Source organism: Schistocerca serialis, chromosome 9 (genome assembly GCF_023864345.2).
Source record: "Schistocerca serialis cubense isolate TAMUIC-IGC-003099 chromosome 9, iqSchSeri2.2, whole genome shotgun sequence".
NCBI lineage: Eukaryota > Metazoa > Arthropoda > Insecta > Orthoptera > Acrididae > Schistocerca > Schistocerca serialis.
The window spans coordinates 233,096,443-233,114,574 of NC_064646.1; the positions used below are offsets into that span (position 1 = coordinate 233,096,443).

The window sequence follows — 18,132 nt, forward strand, 5'->3', positions numbered from 1 at the left end:
GGGGCTTGAAGTCAAGCCAAACTACATCATTCGTGGAAACATCGTACATAAAAATGACCTTATGAACCAGGCTGGGCGCCTCAAAGTATGTAGACACTCATTTACGCCGAATGAACCTCAGGTATCGTATTTTAAGTTTACAATTCGACGTATACTTTCACTAGTTTGTGAGCGAGAGTTAGTTATGTCGTACACCTGTTACAATTGCTACACAGTTCAGTCTTTCATCCACTCGTTATATAAATGAGTCATGGGGAAATGTGATTGTTTCAGTCTTTCATCGACGGCTGCACGGTCGCTTGAGCACGATAATACACTTGGGACTGGTTCTGGTCAAGAGAGCGTCGTAATTGCCGAGGTGCCCTGGGTAAGAAGTCACACTCGCGGCTTGAGTAACACGGTGCAGTCAGTGGCCATAAGCGCGGTCACGCTGTCTCCGGCCCCCTGCCCAGTTGCGACTTACATTTGCGTGACCGCCCAGCCGTCAGGTCGCCCTCACATTTCCGCAGTGTCCGCCTGCGACTCGTCCTCCTCGCGCACTGTGTACACTCCCCCCAGCACGGGCGCCGGCTGCTGCAGCTGCTGCTGTTGAGACAACTGATGTTGCTGCTGCTGACTGGTCTGCTGCTGCTGCGTGCTGGTGACAGGTGTCGGGGCAGGGTCCGCTGGCACCGACGGCAGCATCGGGGGCGGGAGAGGCGGGGGAGGCGGCGGCTGCTGGTGCGGGGGCGGCAGCACGGGGGGCGGCACTGGCGCCAGCGGGGGCGGCACGGGCGCCAGCGGAGGCGGCGGCTGGTGAGCGCGCGCCGCCAGCGTCGGCGTCATCTCCAGCAGCAGCGGCGGCGGCGCCACCGACCCTGTCTCCACCAGGTCCGCCCCCGGAGCGAACAGTGACGTGGGCGTCCCGCCGCTGCACAGCGTCTCCTGCAAATAGAGGCCAACATTAATAAGTCACACAGCTCTCCTGTGTCTGCAATTGGGAGCAGTTGTAGCCTCTGTCGTGTAAACGATCGTGACGCAAACGAGACAGCTGAGATGCAATGACATGGGTGTTCGGTTTAGATGCATCCACTGGTTATCTGCATTCTATGAAACTTGCAACTGGTTTCTGAGCTGTCACCTGTAGGCGTAGGACAAAATTACACCATACGCTACTCACGCTACCGACTGGAACTAGCAGCCAGTTACTGTCAAAGCTTCAAGCAATGTCAGCTGTGTCACGTAAGTTATGATCGAGCCTTCACAAAACTGTAATCAAAGACATGAACTATGCGGTGGATATATACAGAGAAAAATCAAGACACGTTCATAACATTTCTCGACCTGGAGAAAGCGTAAGAATGGAAGACCAAGAATGAAGTTCACGGATTAAAAAATGCATAGGAGAGGGATGCAGTTTTTCGCCCCTGCTGTTGTACGTCTACGTCGAAGAACCAATGAGGGACATAAAAGAAAGGTTAAAGAGTGATATGAAAATTCAGGATGAAGGGATATCGATGTCACGATTCGCTGATTGGCTGTTAACATTGGTATCCTCAATGAAAGTGAAGAAGAATTACAAGGTCTGATTAATGGAATGGGAAGTCTAATGAATATAGGGGACAGAACATCACATATTTGTTATAGAAACAGATAATGACATGGATGCAAAAATGTTGTCAGTTACAAAAATGTAGATTTGAGAGCCTTTCAGTCGTTTATGTAATAATTTGTTCTGTAATTCCTGAGCTTCTGCTGGCGCACAAAATGTTCAAATAAATCACAGGAGCCTAGCGGGATGACGTCGTCAGTCAAAAACCCGTTAAGAACAAATATAGGGAAGGATAGAGTCCTATCATGTGCAATTCGCAAATAAATAAACTATAACATATATTAGGACTTTCGCAAAAGTACCTGTATACAAAACACATCCTTCATAGAGTGATACAGAATGAGAGATGGAGCAGATTAAAGAAAATATATCATATTCAGACACAAGGAATTACCGACCTGCTGCGAGTGGTCATTGATTGGAATCAAAGGCGACAGTTGAAATATCGTGCCGGACCAGCATTCGAACCCGTTTCTGCTGATTGCTATGTAGATGCTATTAACACTGAGCCATCCGGACAAAGAAGTCATCCCAACTGCACGGACTATCATAGCACACCTCCCATCAGGCCCAAATTCTCAATTTATCTACACACTGCTAATGTACTGTCCCTTGCCCATATCTCTATTACTCGCGTCACTCCGCCGACTCCCGTAAGAGTTCGGGCCTGGTGTGCATCTTGCCTTGTGTGTGCTGTATCTGTTCTTTCAGACATGTCCGAAAGAACAGACACCACGTATATACGTTCTTGATTTGCTATGTGTCATGCTACCATCACTTTACCTTCATCTATTGCTCATATATCAGCGTTTTAAAATAGAGTGAAGTTCCTTTAGTCATACCACAGCCTAGGTCGTACTTTAATAATATCTGATTCCAAGTTTAGAAGATGCGAAATCAAATAGTGTAAAATTGAAGTAAATAGTCGTACGTAAGTAAGCAAGAACCCGTAATTGGAGCGCTGGCTGTCGTGGCAGAAAAATAATTAACAAAAAAGTTAATTTGACAGTTTTTAGAAATTTTATTCGCTCATTTGAAGAGAAAATTCAGAGACGAATATGATGATAAAGTCATTGTTTTGTGTCATGCCTACTTTCGTGGTACTCTGCCACTGATATAAGCATAATCAAACGTTACGAATCTTCGAGGTTCTGCATGTAGTTCTGGTTTGAAGTGGTAGAGGTTTTAGTGCCTAAATCGTAACCGTGGAGAATTCGTTAACCTACTTGTACGACATAGAAGTCAGCAAATTACATCGCAAAAAAAATTGTTTGTTTCAGGTGATCAGTATTACGAAGAGAGCTTGCAATAAGAGGACGAAGAGAGCTTGCAATAAGAGGAAGCAGAAGTATATGAAAGAAGCATTATAGAAACATCAGAATGGTGAATTTGAATTTAATGAAGCCGTGAAACATATACCCATGCCTATACTGCGCCGTCATTTGAATGATATAAAGAAAACGTCACGATTTGGAAGATCTAAGGCTCTGACAACAGAGACTAAAGATGAATTAGAACAACATGTAATTGATTTAGAGCCCATTTCTTTGGAATAATTATTACTGAAGTAAGGAAACTCACCTACAGTTTTCTAATAAATATTATCCACCGCATAGCTTCAATATAGAAAAAAAGGTAGCCGGTAAAATGGTAGCACTGGTTTATGAAAAATTATCTCACTTTGTGCTTGCGAGTCCCAGAAGTAATATCGATGGCACGAAGGAAGGGATTTCATAAAGAGTGTATTAATGAATTATTCGATAAATACGGGGAAGTACTAGATGGACGTAAGCTTGCTGCTGACGAAATACTGGATGAAACAGTATTATCCACAGTTCACAATCCGTGTCAAGTAATTGCCCGAAAAGGCAAACTCCACGTGGGGGCAGTCACAAGCGGAGGAGGAGGACTACAACCCAACGTGTATGTGCAATCAATTCAGAAGGCGAATTCATACCTCCGATGCAGCAGTATTAATGATGTCTTAAAAAGAGGATCTCCAACAAACAAAGCATTTGGATCCTAAAGAAACGGATAGATAACGTCAGGATTGTTCGTCCGATGGCTAAACAATTTCATACAGTGTACAGAAGTAGTAAAAAGGGACTAGAAACAAATTTTGCTTTTGGTAGATGGACGCCGTACAGACACCAAAAGTTTAGAGGCAATTCAGGTGGCTTGTGATCATAGTGTAATCATTCAATTTTTCCCGCTCACACGACTCATCGTCTACATTCACTGGACAGATTGGTCATTAAATATATAAAAATGAAGCAGTACTTTCGTGACTACTTTCACATGTTGGCAGTATTGCAGAAAAAGCTAATATTGCACAGTCCTGGGTAGGGCACATCCCAGATCAGTTTGCGTGGGCTTAGTACTAACAGGTTTTAAGGCAACAGTCTTGTGGTCATTTCATAGAAATGTCTTCAAGAAGAGGACTTTGTAGGTAATAATGTACATATTGTTGATGAATCGGACCAAGAATCATCGGAACTGAAGTAACAACTCGAAATTCTGGAAGCCCACGTAACGTAGCAACACCGCTTAATGATCACTATGAACGTTCTACAACGTCTCAAGAATGTGGACCCGAAAACATTACTACAATAGTTGCCGAAATTAACAGTCAACATACGAAGTCTTACTTGTACACTTTATGTCCTATCCCATATACAACAACAGTTATCAAGAAAAATACGAAACGACATAACCCAACAACGGAATTAACGTCCAATCATTACAAAAAGGATAAAAGCAAAAGAAAAGATTCATAAAATGAAAGAAAACTCGTAGTCAAACCTATAAAAAGGACGGATAGATGAGAACTTTAAAAAGTATAAAAAATGAAGGATAGAATGAATCGGTTATGTGAGCTGTGTAAGGAAGACCAAGAAGAAGACGCGATTCAGTGTATGAACGTAAAAGGATGGATACATGATCCATGCCCAGGCGTGGAAATTAGCAGTAAGAAATATTTCTGTGATATCTATGTTCAGACCAATTGATTTTCGTTATCAGATTTGAGCACTCAATTTTGTTAACGATGATATTTTGTTTCCTACACATGATTTTATCACGTGTACGCAGAATTCTTATCCTAAGTACGATTTAGGTTACCGAAGCTTGAGATTTGGAAAAGCTTCAAAACTCATTTTGTGAATGGATTTTTGTACATATGTGAAAGCTAGTTAATAGCTTAAAAAATAAAGGTCCAGTGTACGCAAAAAAATTATGCTATTTGAATTACCATACAATATACCGTACTTTCCCATTAAGGCTTACAACTTGAGCAACTTTAAGCCGGGTGGCTGAACGGTTCTAGGCGCTTCAGTCTGGAACCGCGCGACTGCTACGGTCACAGGTTCGAATCCTGCTTCGGGCATGGCTGTATGTGATGTCCTTAGGTTAGTCAAGTTTAAGTAGTTCTAAGTTCTAGGGGACTGATGGCCTCAGATATTAAGTCCCATTGTACTCAGAGCCATTTGAACCATTTGAGCAACTTTACCCTATATTTGGCTTTGGGTAAGCTGTATGCTTACGATATGTTATATTCTTCTTATGTTTTGCATATATACATTATACTCTATTTGTTTTACTTAGCTTTATGTTCGTGTACGCGCCTTAAGGCTGGTTTGCGAGACACCTGATTCTCTTTTGCCATAACAGCGCTGTTTGCGCTTTCTAGTCTGTCATAGTCTTTCGTGTGAGCGCTAAACGGACCTATTATCCCGTGCACAGCTGATAGCGCCTTTGTACGTTTGTAAGCGTGGTCCTACGCTGTGCTGCTACGGCGCAGTCTGATGGTGTGGTTATAGTAACGTACGATTTTTAGGAACTTATTGTCGCAATATCTTTCATTTAATTAGGTTCAAAAATGGCTCTGAGCACTATGGGACTCAACTGCTAAGGTCATTAGTCCCCTAGAACTTAGAACTAGTTAAACCTAACTAACCTAAGGACAGCACAAACATCCATGCCCGAGGCAGGATTCGAACCTGCGACCGTAGCGGTCTTGCGGTTCCAGACTGCAGCGCCTTTAACCGCACGGCCACGTCGGCCGGCCATTTAATTAGGTCCGCCTCTCATTCCGTATGACACTATGACGGAAGCGGTTTTATTTCCAGTTACTTTTGTGTACGTTTTAGTATACGTAGGTCGGAACTTAAATAGTGGCAACACTGCTGTGGAGGCACTATGCAATGAAAGCTACTATTGTCGCTGATAGCAGACGTGGCTGACGCACGTACCTTATCTCGGAGCAAATTGACTCGCCGTCCCACGTCACCGGCGTGCACACAATCGAGGGAAAGGCAGTCACTTGTAAGCGAGCGGTCTAATGTAACGGTGTCACTGTTTCGAAACAGGGACAACGGAGTTGTATCAAGATTGAATGTGCCAGAGGTCATACAGCACGACACTTTCATCAAGGTCTTCAAGAGGCGTGCGGGGAATCCGCATTGCCGTACAGAACAGTGGCACGTTGGGTAAAAGCCTTGAACGAAGGTCGGCAAACTGTGGCAGACATGAAACGGGCAGGTCGTCCTAGCGTCTCTGAAGAAGAAGTGCATGCTGTTGCTGCGTTAGTGGACAGTGATCGACGCCATACGATTCGTGAGTTCACCCACGAAACATCATATGACTGTGCTTCGCATCCTGAAGGAATGCCTGAGCATGCGAAAAATTGCACCACGATGGGTTCCGCATGAATTGACGGAAATACAGAAAAGGATGCGTTACGACGCTGCTCAGACGCACTTTGAGCGCTATGAGTGCGAAGGAGAGGCTTTCTTATGCCGTATCGTAACACTGGATGAGACATGGGCCACATCGTATGAGCCAAAACTGAAACGCCAATCCAATGAATGGCGTCATTATGGGTCTACGCGAAAGTCGAAAGTGTGTCAGACCTGCAGTATGGTGAAAGCTATGGTGATTCTCGTGTACGACTGCGATGGTGTTATCCTAACGCATTATATTCCTCCACGGCACACCGTCAATGCACAGTATTACTGTTCGTTTTTGGAGCATCACTTGTGACCAGCTTTGTGAAAGAAGCGGCGACACTTTCTGTGCAACCGACCCATCACTTCGCATGACAATGCGTGGGCGCTTACAGCTCAAGCTGTGGCTGCTCCGTTCGATCGATGAGACTGGGAAGTACTGTACCATCCACCATACTCTCCGGACGTAAGTCCTTGTGACTTTGATTTGATTCCAAAGACGAAGAAACCACCTCATGGAATTCGCTTCGGAATTGTTACAGAGATTTTACAGGCAGTAGACCGCTCCATTCGCACCATTTCCTAATGGTATACTAAGCCTTCCACGTCTCTGGCAACGGGTTCTACACAACGCTGGTGACTACTTTGAAGGACAGTAACAGGCGCAAACAAGTAACTCTTTTCTATCGGTTGTGAATAAATGGTTGCCACTATTTCAGTTCCAACCCTCATATGTTTTAGTTTATTTATTCGTGTAGTCGTATAAGATAGAACCAAGCCCCTCCCTCTCTTTGCTCTGAATGGCACGTTTCCTTATAGGAAATGGAATGTTTTGAAAAATCGGAGAAAGTGCAGTGTCAAGCGACCACAGGTCACGAAACCAACCTTTTCACCACACTATAAAAAACCGTAACTTACACACAAAAACGTGATATAATCTCATTTCCGTTTGTAAGTGCATAATAAACAGAAAAATAAAAATTTAGTTTTGCTATTTGCAGATGAGAAGTTGCAGATTGAGTAGCAGAATAGGTACCAAAAAAATGTCCAATCGTATCATGTAAGTTATGCAAACTAATGCATGCACCAACTCTTTTTGCCAATTAAGCCATAAATAGAACTTTGACATAATATTATAAACAACACACGGCGCAGCAGGTCGTTAAGCATATCTTAATTGTGAACTACGAACAAATGATGTATAATATTTAACAACAATTATTCATTCACAATTAAAAATATTATGTACCAAAAGTTTCGCTAAATGTTAATACGTAACAACAATTTTATTTAGAAAATAAAAAATAACCCACTGAAGATAGCACAAAAAGTGCTGAAAAAGAAGGTGTCCTGCATATGTCGGAATCCGTCGTCCTATTCCCGTAGCAAGTACGGACGTAACAGGAACAACTGCAACAGCACAAGGAACGTTTCCTTGTTTAATAGACAGCCAGATAATACCAAAAGAGGGAGAAATTAAATAACTTTCCAATCCAGGCTGTTCTCCACGTCGAAATAATTCAGAACGCTTGTTGCACCAGCCAGCCAGTATGGAAAGGAAAAAAAATTGTATAAAGTTTCTGATATGTGGTGAAAATCGGTATGCATACCACAGCATGCTTATCAATGTGTTCCAAAACGCCGAGCAGAAGCCAGCCGGGGTGGCCGAGCGGTTTTAGGCGCTTCAGTCTGGAACCTCGCGTCCTCCACGGTGGCAGGTTCGAATCCTGCATGGGGCATGGATGTGTGTGTTGTCTTTAGGTTAGTTAGGTTAAAAGTAGTTCTAAATTCTAGGCGATTGATGACCACATCTATTAAGTCCCATAGTGCTCAGAGCCTTTTGAACCATTCTTGAGCCGAGCATAAAAGCAGAATTTTCTGGTGCTCATACCTCATGTTCTGTTGGCGATAAAAAGACAGGTTCAAGGATTCTGGATAGCCCCTTGGCTAGGGACTGTTAGCATACCCAACAGAAGGATCGACTTACACTAAAGTAACGAAAGTCATGGGATACCTCCTAATATCCATTGCCTGTAGAAGGGCAGTCAATCGACGGGGGCATAAACTCAACAAATCGATAGTCCCTACAGAAAAACTGAGCGATGCTCCTACTATAGAGGCCCATAATTGGAAAAGTGTTGCCAGTGAAGAATGTTGTCCACGAACTGTCCTATTGGTTATGTCTTGTAAATGTTCGATAGGATTCACTGTCCTGAATTTACTACGCCACGGTTTTCCAGTCGTCTAGGGTCCAACCGATATGGTCACGAGCCTAGGAGACGGCTGCAGGCCATGTACTGTCAGTGAAGGCACTCAAGTCGGTCGTCTGCTCCCATATCCCATTAAAGATAAATTTCGCCGTCGTTTGTCCCACATTGATTTCTCCCATTATGTCACGCAGTGTTGCTCGTTTATCAGCACTAACCGTTCTACGCAGGCACCGTTGCTCTCGGTCGTTAGGGGAAGGTCGTTGGCCACTTCGTTGTCCGTGGTGACAGGTAATGGCTGAAATCTGGTACTCTCAGCACACTCTTGACTCTGTGTATCTCGGAATATTAAATTCCCTACCGATACTGGAATGGAATGTCCCTGGAATGTAGTTGTAACTACCGTTCCGTGTTCAAAGTCTGTCAGCTTCCATCGTGCGGCCATAATCACGTTGAAACTTTTTTAACATGGATTATCTGAGTACAAATGACGGCTCCTCCAATGCACTGCCCTTTTGTACCTTGTCTACGTGAAACTATCTATCGCTATTCCACGACTTGTCACCTCAGCGTAGTGTCACAGTGCTACAGTACAGGGTCAAAGTGTGAATGTTACACATATCCTCACTTCCTTTTTAGGCAAATGGTTCTTTTTGAATTTGACGTCGTCTACTTTAGGCGTGATGGGACTTACAGGACTTACAGAGGCTGCGTTACTCCGTGGGCAGTTCCTCGGTAAACCCGAAGAAATATTTACTATATTTTCGTCGTCAGCAGCGGAGTTCAAACTAGTCGAGGATTCCAAGAGAGCTATGAACAACGAGTAACTGTACTTGTTACGATGTATTATTCAGATACCGATCGCGAATAGCGTTAAAAATTGTCTTCATATTTTTATCTGTTTGCGCGATACAAGGTTTAAATATACCCTACTTATATACGTAAAATACGCCCATAAAATCCTGTGTGACGCGAATACTTGATGTTTGTAAAGTGACGTAGCACATAGAAATATGTTATAAAGTACCTCCTCTATCATCTGCGAATCCCATGTTGTACTATTGAAGCACATGCAAAATTTTCCTGCCCGTAAAATATGGTCTGAGGCTAAGATTGGTTTTGTGTTATTTCAGTTTCACACAAATAAACTACCTAAATTTTACAGATCAATAAATTTCTTTTCATATGAATAACATGCTCCACTTCAACAGGGAAAATAAGTCAACCACCCGAAAAATACTCCTATCGGAGGGCAAGAAACTCTAATAGGTTCTTGTTTTAAAAACTTCGAACAATGAGTTACCAGCAACCTCGTTCTACGTGCCTCTGCACCTATAAAAATTTCCCCAAAAGCTTTGCCATGCAATAATATTCGCGCAGTTTTATACTGAGAGAGAAAAAGAACGCGGCAGTGGCAAAGAGAATGAAAAGTAATCAATACTGGAAGATAGTAGACAGTTGTTGTTTTATACACTGAAACGACAAAGAAACTGGTATAGGCATGCGTATTCAAATATAAATGTATATAAAGAGGTAGAATCTGGCGCTGCGGGTGGCAACGGCTATATAACACAACAAGTGTCTGGTGCAGTTGTTAGATACGTTACTGCTGTTATAATGGCTGATTAACAAGATTTAAGTGAGTTTGAACGTGGTGTTATAGTCGGCACACGAGCGATGAAACACAGTATCTCCGAGGTAGCGATGAAGTGGGGATTTTCCCGTACGACCATTTCACGAGTGTACCGTGAACATCAGGAATCCGGTAAAACATCAAATCACCGCCGTCGCTACAGCCGAAAAAAGATCCTGCAAGAATGGGAACTACGACGACTGAAGAGAATCGTTCAACGTGAAAGAAGTGCAACCCTTCTGCAAATTGAAGCAGACTTTATTGTTAAGTCATCAACAAGTGTCAGCGTGCGAACCATTCAACAAAACATCATCTACATGGGCGTTAGAGCCGAAATCCCACTCATGTACCATTGATGACTGAACGAAACAAAGATTTACGCCTAGCCTGGGCTCGCCAACACAGACTTTGGACTGTTGATGACTGGAAACATGTTGCCTGGTCGGAAGAGTCTCGTTTCAAATTGTATCGAGCGGATGGACGTGTACGGATATGAAGACAACCTCATGAATCCATGGACCCTATATGTCTGCAGTGAACTGTTCAAGCTGCTGGAGGCTCTGTAATTATGTAGGGCGTGTGCAGTTGGGGTGATATGGGACCGCTGGTACGTCAAGGCGGGACTCTGACAGGTGACACGTACGCATGCATCCTGTTTGATCACCGGCATCCATTCATGTCTATTGCGAATTCCGACGGCGTTGGGCAATTCCAGCAGTGCAATGCGACACCCCACACGTCCAGAATTACTACAGAGTGGTTCCAGGAACACTCTTCTGAATTTAAACACTTCCGCTGGCCACTAAACTCCCCAGACAGGAACGGTACTGACCATATTTCGGATGCTCTGCAACTTGCTGTTTAGAAGAGATCTCTACCACCTCGGGCCTTTACGGATTTATAGACTGGTCTGTAGGATTCATGGTGTCAGGTACCTCCATCAATACATCAGACATTACTCGAGTCCATATCAGGTCGTGTTGCGGCACTTCTGCGTGCTCGCTGGGGCCATACACGATATTAGGTAGGTGTACCAGTTTCTTTGTCTCTTCAGTGTAGAAAGAGCAAAGGAGACATTAGTGAGAGAGAAACAGAGGGACATAGTGGCAGTGATACATAGCTGACACTGACAGAATAGTGGTAGGAAAAGAACACTGGAGGCCGATAAAGCGAAGGAGAAAGTGGAAGTGGGAGAGAGACAGTGATAATGACAAACAGAGTCCATGGCAATGACAACGAGGAAGCGAGAGATAGTGAAAGGGAGAGGAGATAGCAGCAGTAGGAAGGAATGGGTGAAATACTCCCGGTGAGAGAGGGCAAGAGGAAGACAGTGACAGCGGAAGGAGGCAGTAGTGTTAGGGCCAGACGAAAAATACCACGGCTATGAGACACGAGGCAGTGATAGAGACACGCAAAGAGATTATGACAATGAGTTGAGCTGAATGAGTCAGTGAGAAGGGGTAACTGGAAGCGGATGGATATGAGCGACTTACAGCTATGGACTAGTGGGTGTGGGTGAGTTATTAAGAAAGCTTCAGGTAGTTTGAGGTGACTTGCATGTTACAAAAATAGCAAACATGTTCACATGCGAAATCTTTTGAGAAAATTTTTAAAGGTGGCCACTAAGATAGAATGAGGCAGCTGGCATCCCAGCATTCAGTCAGAGTCTTTCAAACTAAATAAACAGAAACATATTATACGCGAGACGGAACAGTTCAAGTTCCTAGGCGTTCGGATAGATAGTAAGCTGTTGTGGAAAGCCCATGTTCAGGATCTTGTTCAGAAACTAAATGCTGCTTTATTTACCATTAGAACAGAATTTGAAATAAGTGACAGTTCAACACGAAAAGTAGTCTAATGCGCATATTTTCATACGCTTATGTCTTATGGTATTATTTTTTGGGGTATTTCTTGTGATTCAAAAAGGGTATTTTGGCTCAAAAACGGGCTGTTCGAGCTATATGTGGTGTAAGTTCGAGAACCTCTTGTCGACCGCTATTCAATAGTCTGGGAATTCTGACATTGCCCTCACAGTATATATTTTCTTTAATGTCGTTTGTTGTTAGCAGTATTAGCTTATTCCCAAGAGTTCGCAGCTTTCACTCAGTTAATACCAGGCAGAAATCAAATCTGCATGTGGAAAGCACTTCCTTGACTCTTGTGCAGAAAGAAGTGCAGTATTCTGCTGCATCCATTTTCCTTAAGCTACCACAAGAACTAAAAAATCTTAGCAGTAACCCAAACACTTTTAAGTCCAAACTGAAGAATTTTCCTCATGGCTCACTCCTTCTATTCTGTCGAGGAGCTCCTGGAAGGGCTGAAAAATTAACCATATTCCAGTGTTACATTGCTGATTTTCTTTATTTAAAGTTACGACTTGTCGCCTGAATATGTTTCTTATATTTCATTTTATCTGTTTCTACTATCGTGTTATAATTTCATGTATTGACTCGTTCCATGACCATGGAGACTTCTTCTTAATTTGGTCCCACGGAACAATAAATAAATAAATAAAAAATAAATAAATAAATTCGAATTTACTATGCTCCAGTTGGAGCATTTCCCCGTTGGTAAAAATGTTGCTTCTTTAAAGACTATATTACTCTGTTCATAATTTGTGTTAATCCTATATCTTTCTCCATGATAGATACACTTTAGATACAGAGATGGACACGTTGGAGCTGATAGAACCATATTATCAAAGGCACGTACTGATACGTCTTAGTGTCGATACCTTCCTTTTCATATTTTTGTGCTTGTAATAACTTTTTTTACGATACCTGTGTGAGGTTGCGGCGGTAGGCGGGCCGGTGGAGCTGCGCGTGTCAGGAGGGCGTGGCGCCGTTGACGGCAGCCGCCGCCCCCGGGCCTCCGCCCCCGCCGTCCTCCGCCCCCGCGCCCGGGCTGCGGCCGGCCCCGCCGCCGCCACCCACCACCGCCGCCGCCGCCTCCCGCGCTATCTGCCCCATGTGGTGCCGCAGCCGGTGCACGATCTCGTCGTGCAGGATGTTGAAGCACATGGCCGTCAGCGCCATGCCCGTCAGGATGTAGATGGAGCAGAACCAGATGGTGCCGTTGGCGTCGCGTCCGCCTGTCGTGTGCACAGTTACCGGTACAGCACTGTTTTTCTACTCCCGCCAGACATGCAGTGTAATGAAAAACTACATGGATTTATAAACAGAAGTAGTTCATATTTTAGACAAAACTTCTACGGAAATACAGTGATTGTCATATGCCGACTGTGAAAACAGTCTCAGTGTAAGCGTTATTTGCTTAGCCCCAGAAGAGAGCCATCGCAATCATGGCCGAAACGTCGGTGTCATTGGTGACAGCTATTTGTACTATGACTTGGTACCAAACCCAGAAAACTTTTATTTTAACCATGACAAAAATAAGATGACCCTGTGGCGTTGTTGGCAGGGAGGCCCCATGCGGGGCAGTTCGGCCGTCGCATTTCAAGTCCTTTTTAGTTGACGCCACTTCCGTTACTTGCAAGTCAATGACGATGAAGGACACACAACACCTAGTAATCTCGAGGCAGAGAAAATCCCTGACCCCGTCAGAGATCGAACCCCTGGACCGCTTGCGCGAGAAGCGAGAACGATAGACCATCATCAGGCAACGTTTCAGACAGCTACTGTGTGAACTTGGAATTAATATCGAGTGAAATCAATCACGCAAATAGTCAAATTCGATATTACGTCGAAATCCGTTGCCGCTGCCTGAAAAGTTAGCTGTGATGGTCAACAGAACGAAAGTGATAGCAACATCAACTTTAAGTAAATGCTATTGAGAGCGTTTCTTATAATCAAGATGTACCACAATGGACGTTGTCCTTTAATATTCTTAACTGTTAACAACACATTTACATTGTTCTCTACCCCGTTCTGCATCCCTTCCAATGTCAGTCTTAGAATATAAGATTAGAGTTCTCGATTGTGATGGGACGCAGATCTTTGGTTTGTTTATGTGACAGTTTCTCCATGGCTTCCTCCCCATCTCTCTCAGTTTTAATGTGACACAAATACCTATGTATTAATAAAAATGGCAATAAAACACATACAGGGCGCATCTGAAATTAATGTAGAAAATGAGAGGGCTGTTAGAGTGGGTCATAAGGATATTTCACATAACAAGCAACAGGTTTATTTTTTTTTGTAGTGTCACAGAAGTCTACCACCTCGTGGTTGGACTTCCTATATGACAAGGGTGAAGATGTAATTTGACTGCAGGATCATTGCTCTGTAGAGTTGTAGTTTGGTCCTCACGTTCAGATGCTGACAGAAGTGTATATAATTGGTGAAGCAGGTGCATGGCACTGTTGCGTTCTCCCTGAACGTTGCCCTTGAAGAGGAGCTTCCGGTCCAATATCACTCCCAGGTATTTTCCCTGATTTGCCCAAGGGAGTGAGATATTGTGTAGTGAGAGATGGTCTCTAGTCTCTACATTCAGAGTAACGCGGTTCGCTGCCGTCCGTAACTGAATAAGTGTAAGCTAAAGTTGGAGGCCCCGTTTCGCTGCAGCAGCTCAGTAGGTGCTGATAAGGAGCAGTGTATCGTCCGCAGATTCTGCTAGGACGACTAGTGGAAGTAACAGCAGGTCGTTCATGGGCAAGATGAATAGAATCGGGGACAGTTGTTAAATATTGGCCCGCTCCTCATCAGTTCGGATGAAGCAGCGCCTATCTTCAAGATAGCCGTCGATAATCTTTGTGCAGTAGTCTTGGATGAAGGGGACCTCATGCAGGTTGGTGCAGCTTCTTTTTCCATACTTGATCCTATGCCATTTTAACATCGAGAAATACTGCCACTGTATAGTTCTCATGGTCCATATTATATGCGATGTACTCTGTAACCTGGAGAAGCTGGAGTACGGCCGACAGGCATGGCTGGAAGGTGAACTGGTCTGGGTTTTGCACAGCCCCTTCGGTGATCGCTGGGTGAAGTCACTGGAGTGGTTGCTGAGTCGTCGTATAATCGAGCGGACCTCGGGCGGTATCGTTTGGAGGGGTTCAGTTCTTCATGCCATCTGTCGGATGTCTTCTGCCTAGTGTCGTATTCTTATCTCCTCCTCTTCAGTGACGTCCTCATGTGTTAAGACATCATCAGATGCGTACGTCGTGCAAAAAGTTCTGCCCTGCTCAATGGCCCTATTCATCCCTGGGCATAATTTGACAACAGCCATCTTATATTCTCACTTTTCTTGGCGGAATTCAACGGGCCTTTAATGTAACTCCCGAAACAGACGTTGTAGTTTTCGGATGTCCTCAGGGTTACTGTACCGCTGCCAGTGTTTTCACTCACTGTTTTTAAGGTTCTTCACGTCCTGGAGCAGAGGTGTAAACCCTTTGCTGTAGAATGTGGACCGCTCAGTTGTGAGCATAGCCTGACAGTATACTCTTCGGATCTCTGCAGTCAATGCAGAAACAGCCTCCTCTATCTAGACTGTTGTTAATACATCAGTTGTGGGACGAACGTTGCTGCTATGGAATGTCTGGTACTGTTTCCAATTCATGGCCTGTTGTACCGGAGGGCGTAGATATTCCAGCGCCTCTGTGATGATACCGACCACTGGATTGTGGTCGGACATCAAATAGTTAATGATATGAAGGCGCAAATCGAATCTTAGATTTTTCACTGTAGCTATGTCCAACACGTCAGATCTGTGGTCTGAATTGTTTAGGACTTGAGTTGGATTGTTCGGCCCAATTGTGATGGCTTCGAGTCGTTCCTCCAAGCTGTACAGCTCGCTCCCACGTGGGTTGGTACAGCCTGAATTCAATGCGAAGTGCTTGGCACTGAGGTGCCCAGAGAGTAGAATTCAGTCATGTGGAGCAAATAGCAGCAGAAGGTCATCCTCGATAAACGGCTTCTGAAGGTTCAAATGGTTAAAATGGCTCTGAGCACTATGCGACTTAACTTCTGAGGTCATCGGTCCCCTAGAACTTACAACTACTTAAACTCAACTACCCTAAGGACATCACACACATCCATGCCCGAGACAGGACTCGAACCTGCGACCGTAGCGATCGCGCGGTTCCAGACTGTAGCGCCTAGAACCACTCGGCCACCCCGGCTTCTGAAGGATAGGACACGCCTGAACAAATATAACGATGCCAGAACGAGTGGAGATATTAACTGCAACTGCTTTCAGAGCTATAAACTGTGGCAGTCCGAGAGAAACGTGTGTGCCTGATTGGCTGATATATGGCCGTGTCAGCCGCTCGACATTTGCTCTGTCCGTTCAGTAGCCCACCATGTTGAAGTTGAAAGATTGGTTAGGGGGGAGTTGCGCTTCCGCCAGGAATAGAATGTCGTTCTTAAAAGTCCTCGAGTTCCGCCTTCTTACTGCAAACGCCCTTAAAGATGAATATACAGAGTGAAAGGTTACCCAGCCTAATTCGTCTGTTTCAATTACCACTTTGGCATCCAGAAGATGTTTGACGTCATATACTGACTCGCTGGCTGAACCTACCGGTAGGGTCACATAGTAGACTGGCTTTGGTATTAGTTTGCTGGTTTTCTCGTCTCTCCATTTAAATTGCTGGTCTGAGGATTTTTGGAAACCAATGTTGCAAAGAGCTTGTGCCATCTCCTCTTCTGTGATTTCCGCGGGAAAGTACTTGATGATAGGTCTGAGAGACTTGTCGGCTGGCGATTGGAGTGTAAAAAGCGGAATTTTCAAATCCCTGAAATACCGCATTCCGTTCTTCTGGTCAGCCTATGATGAGAAGTGATACTTGATTGTATCGCCCTTATAAATCACCCTTATTGGTCCTTCGACATGTTTCTTCAGTTCATCGTTCAGGTGTAGGTACTGACATTAGTAATGGATATTAGTACGTGGTATCCTCGCTGGTGATGCTAGAAGGCTTGATTCGTTGTTTGTTCCAGCTACGCTCTGCTCTGTTGACACCTCCATCTGATTATCGTCCGGCTGTATCTATGAGCATTTGTTTGAAGTGCGCAGAGGGTGCTGTCGTTTCGCTATGTCCTCCACTTATTGCAAATTTTTACGATTTGTTCCTGATAGTTGATGGAAAACGAGTTGAAACTCTTGAGCCTCATCCTGATTTAGTGGTTGAGCATCGTCGTTGTCAGGACGCGTTCGGTGGCTCATAATCTGACGAACTGTGCCAATCTGGCGATTCTGCTGAGTTAGGTGTGATGTCCTCTCCTCAGCAGTATGTGGCATTGTTTCACGTCTGGCGGCGAGTCCTTTAGCACGTTCATCACGGAGTCTTCTGGGTTGTAGTGTAACGATTCTGCTTGATTCCGCCTGCCGGTTTCCTGACCACGACCAATGTCTTAGAGGCGAGGGATGACCTCCTTAAAGCGGGGCCCTGGCGCTCCGTTATCCACCGTGACAGCTGCTTCTTCGGGTACCGGTCCGATGGCCGGCTTGTTATAAGCTGTGGTCCGTCCGCCGTTGTAAGTGGAGCGCGGCCGATGGGGCCGGCAGCGGGCAAGGACCACTGGATAGCGATTGGCCAACTCCTTCACGGCCAAGGCGGCGCTCACTTCGTTCCGTCCTGCGTGGCATCGCTCCCTCGATTGATCCCTTAGCGTACGGCGCTAGGCGCCGTTGAACAGCGTCACAGGCCGCCGAGAAGGTAGGCACACAACATGCCATCCCGAGCAGCCACGATAGCAGGTCTGCATGGCATCGGTTTCAATATATTTGTGGCATCAAGATAAACGAGAAATCGGGGTAAAGTTTTACAACATTTATTTGAAAACAGTTACAAAATGTGCTCGAAATTACTCCTTCCTACGTGAATGAACGCCGTGCCACGATGCTGTAGTGACTGTCTCACTCTTGCAAACACTCCTGGCAAAGTGGAAATTGCATCGGAGGTTGCAAAAATGCACACCATATGTTCCTCATCAGTCTCAATGGGAGTTTCATAGACCACAGATTTCAGGTCATCCCAGATGAAGAAACCAATGGTTGTCCAGACAAAGGGAAGTGCAGACC

At 44.7% G+C, this 18,132-nt stretch overlaps 1 protein-coding gene across 1 annotated transcript in view; it reads right to left on the reverse strand.

Moving 5' to 3' along the window:
* Positions 1 to 495: 495 nt before the first annotated feature.
* Positions 496 to 18,132, reverse strand: part of LOC126419510 (potassium channel subfamily K member 18-like) — a 120,213-nt gene continuing 102,576 nt past the window's right edge. The window contains exons 5-7 of the mRNA XM_050086700.1: positions 13,089 to 13,246; positions 853 to 924; positions 496 to 585 (exon numbers count right to left, since the gene is read on the reverse strand). Of these exons, the coding sequence (XP_049942657.1) occupies positions 496 to 585; positions 853 to 924; positions 13,089 to 13,246 (320 nt within the window). The remainder of the gene's footprint in view (positions 586 to 852; positions 925 to 13,088; positions 13,247 to 18,132) is intronic.